At 40.4% G+C, this 8647-nt stretch overlaps 1 protein-coding gene across 1 annotated transcript; it reads left to right on the top strand.

Annotated features, from left to right (window-relative positions):
* The first annotated feature begins 1349 nt into the window (after positions 1-1349).
* LOC115376981 (butyrophilin subfamily 3 member A2-like) lies at positions 1350-6072 on the top strand. The gene is made up of 5 exons (XM_030076833.1): positions 1350-1544; positions 2138-2282; positions 4377-4718; positions 4868-5264; positions 5991-6072. The coding sequence occupies exons 1-5, from the start codon at positions 1350-1352 to the stop codon at positions 6070-6072; spliced, it is 1161 nt and encodes a 386-aa protein (XP_029932693.1).
* The last annotated feature ends 2575 nt before the right edge of the window (positions 6073-8647 follow it).

The raw sequence follows: 8647 nt of genomic DNA, 5'->3' as shown, positions 1-8647 counted from the left end.
GGTCATTTCTTGGTACTGCATGTAACTTTAAGTGCAATATAAGTTCTTACAGGAGACACACGTCTGTGGCCTTCACATGAATAAAGTTGGTGGGAATCTTCTTACTTACTTCGGTTTACTCGTTTTGTTGAGTAATTGTTTGACAATTGAGATTTAAGTGGATGCCTTTGTTTTGTTGTTATTATTATTGTTATTATTATTATTTATTTATTTATTTATTTTAATTTATTTATTTATTTACTTATTTTGGATTCAGAGTTGATTTGTTTTTCTGGCCACTAATCTTGTATTTGATTTGGCTGTATCACGGTTTTGAGTGACGGCCTAAATGTGAGTTTGTGTTAAGCAGGTAAGCTTAGTGTAGCCAAGGTAGGCACTTTTTATTTACACTTGCCACTGTTTTCTAAAAGTTTGAACAGTGAACTAGGTAGGTTAGTGTTTCTGTTGTGTTAGAGCAGGCTAGTGTTGTGTTTTTGTGTGTATCCATTGCCCTGTATTTCATTTTTGTGTTTTTTATTTACCCCAACTCACTACAAATAAACAGCTGTACATGCCTACACAACCATCTTTGTTGCTTCCCTTATATCCCTAGACATTTCCCATCTTTAGGGTTGTAACAAAAGTGCATGTTAACCATATAAACCTTCTGAAACACTGACCGTGTGCAGGAGCCTGAGGAAACACCAGAACACTGCTCACTGTCTGATCAGGCAGAGTTGGCGGCACAGGTGATGATGTCACTGTGCCGCCACAGCAGAGTTACTTTCTTTCTGGTTTTACACATGAAATCACACAAAACACTCTAAAGTGAGGACTGATCCACAGTTTACTGACCTGGATCAGGCATCAACTTACAGCAATAACTTACAGATGTGAAGTAGCTCCTAAGTGATTGACGGAGCATTAAAATGAGGCTCAAGGGAACAAGAATGTCTCATTTTGTTTAAGGCCTGTCGCGTCACCTCCTCTCTCCTCCAGCCTCTTCCTCGCCTCCTCAGCTCATATCTCCTGTGGGTGGGGCTAGGACATGAGGAGAGGAGGCGAGCATGTACAACTGAGAAATGAGACAGGCCTCATGTCCAGCACCATGACCAGCACCCTGGACAGCACCATGGACACATGATGGACAGCACCATGACTAGCACCATGGCTAGCACTGTGGACAGGACCATGGACAGCACCATGGACAGAACTGTGGACAGCACCATGACTAGCACCATGGATAGCACCATGGATAGCACCATGCCCAGGACCATAGACAACACTGTGGACAGGACCATGGACAGATCCATGAACAGCACCATGGACAGCACCATGGACACATGATGGACAGCACCATGACTAGCACCATGGATAGCACCATGGCCAGGGCCATATACAACACTGTGGACAGCACCATGGACAGCACCATGTCCAGCACCATGACCAGCACCATGGACAGCACCATGTCCAGCACCATGACCAGCACCATGGACAGCACCATGTCCAGCACTATGACCAGCACCATGTCCAGCACTATGACCAGCACCATGGAAAATGTGACAGTATAGCCCACATTCTCTCTCTCTCTCTCTCTCTCTCTCTCTCTCTCTCTCTCTCTCTCTCTCTCTCTCACTCTCTCGCTCTCTCTCTCTGGTGAGCTTTAGAATCAAATGATGACAATAAAGATAATGATAATCAGTTACCTGCCATCTAGTGACAAGTCTAAAGTTCAGCTAACACTAAAAAAGATATTGAATTTACTTGATAATTTATCCCCTAATTTCCTTATCACCCATCAGTGTTTTAGAGAGTTCTGGGGAGTTTTAGGCTCCCATGATGGACTAAATTCACTTCCAGAGGCTCTCAACCTGAGCTGGTAAAATTTTAAGATACTGTCAGCATGAATTATTGACCTGCACATTAATGACCTGGAGGAGTTTGTTTTCCTGTTGAACTTGGAGTTATCATGTGGTAAGGAACTTGAGTGGGAGTCGTCACCGACGATGCGATGTTGCCGTGTACTAAATGATGAACTGTGAATGCTGAGTAGATTTCTCCGACGTGCGTGAGCTTAGGAGGCTTTGCTGCAGACGGAGAGGTTTTTTCCTGTCTGTCTCTCTGTGAAACGAGCTGGTCTGTCTCCATCCTCGGGGAGCCATCAGTCGCGCTTATCGCGGGCACGGAGGCTGCGGAGAGCTGGGAGGAGCGGCAAGTTCTCGCTGCGCTGAGGAGGCTCAAGTCTCGGCTGGGGTGTGGCGACCTGCTGCTCAGACTGCCGCAGACGGATCTGTGTGGTGGTGGTAAGATCTGCTCTCCTTCTGCTTAATGAACGATGCTTTATTGAATGCTGCATAAAGTGTTCCTCATATTACGAGCCTGTGGTGAAAGGGTTACAGTATGTTTGTATTTAATTATTTATCTAAACAATAAGTTACATAACGACCAAAACGAAACCAACTTTTCACAGCTGTCTAACGGTCTTCCAATAAAAAGTGACATAAACGTGTTTATTTCACAGCAAGGAGCATTGCTACGCCTGGGGGACATGAGGGATTTTTTTTACTTCATTATTTTTCAGCACTGTATACGTGCAAGTTTGAAATAGTTCACGCAAGCCACGCTTAGATTCACATTCGGAGTACAGAATAAGAATAGAATAGATCTTTATTGTTATTGTGCATTGTACAATGAAATTGAACTGCAACCCTTAACACAGTGCAAGAGACGCATACGACATTAAAAGTAAATACAGCACACACATACATACAGCATTCAAATTATTGCACACTCCCCGATTTGCATTGTATGCATCAAGTCCAGCATTATTTTGTATTCAGTGTATTTATTGTTTTTGGATAAAAAACTGTTTTTTAACCTGTTTGTTCTGGTTTTCATTGCCCAAGTGGTGACCTGGGTGGGACTGGTCCCTGAGGATGTTTTGTGCAAACCAACATGATGTCAGTTTGGGAGAGAAACACACTTTTATTTTGAAGGGACAGGTGGATGACACAGTGTCTCGATGATGTCACTATTGAAGATGCTCTGTTTTCCAGGAAGTAGAGGCCATGCGAGGTCACTTCATGGAGACTTTCAGTTTCAATTCAAGAACCTGCATCAAGGGCAGCATGTTTATAACATATGAACTGTGTAGAGCAATAAGAGTGTGATGAAATAACAAAGATTTTCATTGACAGCAGTTTCTCGGTTGAGGTGGACTGAGCTTGGTCTGAAACTCTGTTTTCACTTTGAGTCTTCATGTGGGTTTGTGTTGATTACCCTGCTCAGTGTTTGCTGCTGCTTAATTTCTGACTACTTGAATACATGATGTTGATTTGATTTTTGTTAATTCTCCTGCCATTTCAAAAATTATTTTTCATCCTCCATGTGTTCTTGCCGATTAATTCAGTTTTAAAAATTTTGGTTCGTTTTAATTTCCATTGGTTTCATTGGTTCAGTTCCTATGGGTTGCATTTCCTGTTAGCTTAGCATAAAGACTTGAAGTCTATGGGTGTTGTTAGCCTGGCTCTGTCAAAGTGAAAAAATAAACCTTCCAGCAGCTCTGAAGCTGTCTGATTTACACAATGGATCATGTGGACTGTAAACAAAAACATGACTAATAAGACAATATGCTTTAATATTTTGGGCTATGATGCGATAACAGAGTTGTCTTGAACCCCTGAGGCATTTCTAAGCTCTGTTTTGTGAACTGAGTGGCAGTCATCATTCTTCACCACATCATAACGAGGTGGGAGGACCTGCATTTTGAAACTGCATCGTCTTCCTTTAATGTTTTGTCTAAGTTTAAACTGTAAACTGTGTCCTCAAGCCACAGATCAATAAAGTTTGATTTGAACTGACTCTCAGTTGACTGATCTGTGTCAGCAGTTTTCTTCAGCCTCGGCGTCTGTTTTGGTTCTCAGAAGAAAATGAAGTGGAGTGTGTGCAGCTGCTTTGGTCTGTTCTTCATCCTCAGACTCCCAGTTTCTACAGGTAAACTGGACCTCTCAGTCCTCCACTCTGATTGGCCAACTCCACTTCAAAGCACACCTGTGGCTACACTTCAGTCAATTCAAATATCAGTATAACTATTGAAAATCACCATATCAGCAATCCTGTGTGGCTGCTCAGACACATGGATGGAAAAAAAAAACATTCAATTGCAATTAGAGTGAGATTTCTTCATTTGTCATGCCTTATTGCTAAAGGTTTTTTTCATGAAATTGATCTTGAAGTTTGAATTTCCCTAAATTCAACGATTAAAAGGCTTTATTGTCATTTCCAGAAAAAAACAAGTTTTCAGTCCAATGAAAATCTTAGCTCAAACCAGCACGGTCTTGTTTCTGTCGTTTGTTGTCCTGTTTATTTCTTGGTTTGTGTATTTTTTGTCCCTGTAGGGCAGTCTCATGTGATTGGCTCACCTCAGCCAATAGTAGCATTAGCTGGTGATGATGTCGTTCTGCCGTGTCGCCTTGAACCAGCCGTCAGTGACTTTTCCGGGACAGTGGAGTGGACCAAAGAGGGCCTGAGCCCTCCGTTTGTCCATGTTCACAAAAGCGGTGGCCAGGTGGTCCAGAGCCAAAATCCTCTGTATAAGTACAGGACCGTCCTGTTTGTGGACGAGCTGAAGAACGGAAATGTCTCGCTGAAACTCTTCAGAGCGACAGTCTCTGATGAGGGGACATACTTATGCTTCATTCCTTCGATTCGGAAAGGGGATTTCATCCAGCTCACTGTTGGTGAGTTGGTCAGTGTTTGCTTTGAAAGATTTGAAGTGCAATAACAGCATCACTGTTTGAGACACTGGACTGAACAGGCCCTGTGCTGTTAAGTAGCTTTTATAACCCCCATTACATTCAAGTCACCATCTGAAATCCCTCCTCATCAGGTGCTGCCTCCTCTCCTGTCATCACCGTGAGCGAAAGCATCAGTGGAGTGACTTTAGAGTGTGAAAGTAAAGGCTGGTACCCAAAGCCTGAGCTGTTGTGGCTGGACGCTGAGGGAGAGCTCCTCTCTGCTGGAGCTCCAGAGACAGTCAGAGGTCCTGATGGCCTCTATACTGTCAGCAGCAGAGTGACTGTGGAGAGGAACCGCAGTGACACCTTCACCTGCAGGGTTCAGCAGCTCAGCATCAACCAGAGCAGGGACGCACACATCAATGTCCCAGGTGAGAAAAATGAGTTTTACATTTTTGACATGGGCATGTTATTAACTGGAAACAGATGGGATTTTTTACATAAAATCCATCTTGCTCTGTGTTTTATCATTTCAGATGATTTCTTCATGTGCACATCTGCAGCTGTTGGTATCTGCTCTGCTGTTTGTATCACCACTGGCTTTGCTGTTGGCCTGTGTGTCCTTTTTGCTTGTACTATATGCAGACAAAGAATATGTGGTAAGTCTCAAATAAAGTTTTCAAGTGTCGACTTTGATACAGTATGAGGGAGGTCATTACAAAACACCAGTAAAACATACACATGCCAGTAATTCTTCAATTAAAATGAAAAAAAAAAAAAAACTGATAGCATGAAGCTTTGATGTATTTTACAAGATAAGATTAATTTTTCTCTAAGCCAATACTCGTTTTGTCAGAAAATGAGTTAATTACATGTCTGTTTTGAAATGCAATGACTCTTTTGCTGTTCTTTAAGGCAAGTAAATGAGTTATCTGCATCTTTTCACCTGGGTCCAAGCAAAGACAGTGGTGCAGCCCTCTTATGATTATAATTCTCACTTCTCCACTCAAAATATTTGATCTCCAACACCACAAGAGCCACAGTGACCGAGCTTTACAAAGTTGCAGGTCATAAATCTCACCTGCTCCTCAGGCAGACGTCAATCTTAAAACACAAAAAAAGGGGGTGGAGGGGTAAATATTTTACATGAAATAGTCCATTGTGGTTGTGATATTTTCCAATTATGTCCATAATGTTTTCATTTCACTGTAAAAGTCATATTTCAGCTTCAACCTCACACTTCTGCTGTGCTCTTACAACTTTGTCTTTGGTCAGCACTTTCAGCTTCAACACCGTTTCCTGCTCCAGAGACCACGACGCCGAAGACAAAAGAAAAGTGCCTCCAATCGACAAGTGAAAGTTCAGAGAGTGACGCTGAGGTGGAAAGATATAAATGCATAGTGAATAAATACATAGAGTTACTAAATAAGACAAAAATTGTTTTACAGGGGAACAAAGGAGTACTTGAGAGGCAGCTAAAGGAGACCAGAGAGAGATGGTTATATTCAGCCAGAAAACAGAGGGAGACTGAACTCACTCAGGCAATGGATAATATTGACACATTGCAAAAGGAAATTGACAGTGATCTTGAGTAAGGTCATCATTATACCACAGACTTGAATAGTATTCCATTTTTAAATAAAATATGGAAAATTAGAGTGATGACCTCGACAGACCTGCCTGCAGCATTTACATTTGTTTTCGTGCCAGTGTGGTACTCTGTAACCTGTATAATCAGATATCAGCTTTAAATTCACTCACCTGCTTATCTTCGAGTCAAAGCAAGACCACAGTGTAGTCCTGGTCTGATACAAACAATGTAAGATTGTCCTCCAGGCTCAGTGCTGTTAATATGGATCTCAACAAAAAGGGCTTCCTGTTAGACTGAATCCCACTGGATGTGCAGCTCATATGGAGATTAATGTGAACTATTATTTACACCTAGTTCTTTGTGGAATTTTAAGGCAGAGCTTCTTGGTTTGGGTCATGCATCTGTTTGGGAGAGTTCACTTACTTCACCTATTAAAAATAATGAGGTAAAAAAAAAAAATACAGCATCATGTTGATCAGAGAATCAGATTCAGTTTTTACATCCAGCAAAGAAAATGAGGATCTCCATCAGGCGATCTTTTGGGTTATAAAAGATTAATGCATGAATTAATGTATACAGAGAAGAGAGGGAGAATGAACTCACTAAGGCACTGGATAATATTGACACATTGATAGAGGAAATTGACAGAGAGCTTGGCTACGGTCATCATTATACCACAGACTTGAACAGTATTCCATTTTTAAATACAATAAATACAATACAATACTTACTTCACCTATTAAAAATAAAGAGGTAAAAAATATATAGCATCACGATGATCAGAGAATCAGATTCAGTTTTTACATCCAGCAGTGAAAATGAGGATCTCCATGAGGCGATCTTTTGGGTTATAAAAGATTAATGCATGAATTAATGTATAAATAAGAATACCATTTCTATTCCATGTGACAGCCATTAAACTTAGCCGTACTTACAGTTTTTATTGGATGATATTTGTGTTCATATTTCTTCTTCTTGTTCTTTTAATAGAGTTCTTTGCTCAGTTATTTCTGTTAACACTGTGATATTGTAGTAATTGTTCCTTGGTGAATGTATAAACACAGTATTTGGATCATTGCAAGTTAATACAATGCCTGAATGTACCTTCATCGTGTCTGTCCTCATTTATTTTCTTCAGACATGTTAATGTGGGGCAGCCTGATAACTGCATGATGCTTCAAACAGAGTCCACTGATGGAGTTCTTGTGGAGGGATGTATTTTACATTGGTGGGAATCAGTAGCCTGTCACTTCCTTATTATACTGTATTACACTATGTTCAATATTGGCAGGTTCCTCAGTGATCACAGCTGCAGAAACAGCAGTATTTTAGCTGCCTTGCACATTGTTCCACCATGTTGTCTCTGACTTTGCATTTAAAGGTTTTAATGGATCCCAGAGTCTCGCAACTATAAGTGGAAATCTTCTGTCATCATTTCAGCCTCACTCCCTGCATGTTGGTTTATGATTCTGTCTTCAGTATAAACTCAGAGGTGGAATGACAGGGGAGAAAAAACAGTTAAATATTCAAGTCAAATGTGATGATCATTTGATTTCATGTTGAGAATGAACGGCGCTCTGTTCTACGACGGCGTGTCAAACCTGTGAAAACTAGTTTGTTTTCCTCTTGTGGGATTCAGTCAGAAGGGAATCCTGCTGGTTTGAGCCCAGAATCACAATCTTCTCCTCAGCATCTGGACTCTGAAGAACCATCGCCGTGACTTGGGCCGATTCAGAAGAAAACAACTCACTGATTTGGACGAGGTGCTGACTGTTTCTTTCAACTACATTTTCTTCTCCTAAATTTGGGACTTTACAATCTCAGAATTTGATCTGCTGGTATATATTTGGCATTTATATCATAATCAAATATAACCAGTGTGGTGCAGCCTTTTGGGGACATCTAGTGGCCATTCTTTGGTAATGCATGTAACTTTCAGTGCTCTGTAAGACTGCTGGGGTCTGAAATAAACATCTGAAGGCTTTTTACAGAAACTTTAAAGTCACACAAAAAGAAAAAAAAAAAAAAATATATATATATATATATATATATATATATATATATATATATATATATATATATATATATATATATATATATATATATATATTATTTGCAGGAAAAAGATAATAATATTTGGCAGTGTGATTAGAGGAGAGCCACTGGAAATATATATAAAAATATACAATATTATAATAAAATATACTTCTCTTTGTGAAATTTCAAAATGCAAAGGACATGAAAAATACACACATGTATACAGTTAATCATCTTGTGATGTCTAGATGAGGAGATAAATGAAACCGTTATCACAAGACAACGAGCTTCATTATCTCGAGAT

This window comes from Myripristis murdjan, chromosome 18, assembly GCF_902150065.1.
Source record: "Myripristis murdjan chromosome 18, fMyrMur1.1, whole genome shotgun sequence".
NCBI lineage: Eukaryota > Metazoa > Chordata > Actinopteri > Holocentriformes > Holocentridae > Myripristis > Myripristis murdjan.
Note: the sequence above shows the minus strand (reverse complement) of the source record. Positions and strands in the feature narration are given on the sequence as shown.

Coding starts and splice junctions, on each gene's coding strand:
- LOC115376981 (XM_030076833.1), top strand. CDS start 1,350: ATGGATAGCACCATGGCCAGGGCCATATACAACACTGTGGACAGCACC. Junction 2,283..4,376: donor GACGGATCTGTGTGGTGGTG/GTAAGATCTGCT, acceptor TTGTCCCTGTAG/GGCAGTCTCATGTGATTGGC. Junction 5,265..5,990: donor ATTTCAGATGATTTCTTCAT/GTGCACATCTGC, acceptor GTCTTTGGTCAG/CACTTTCAGCTTCAACACCG.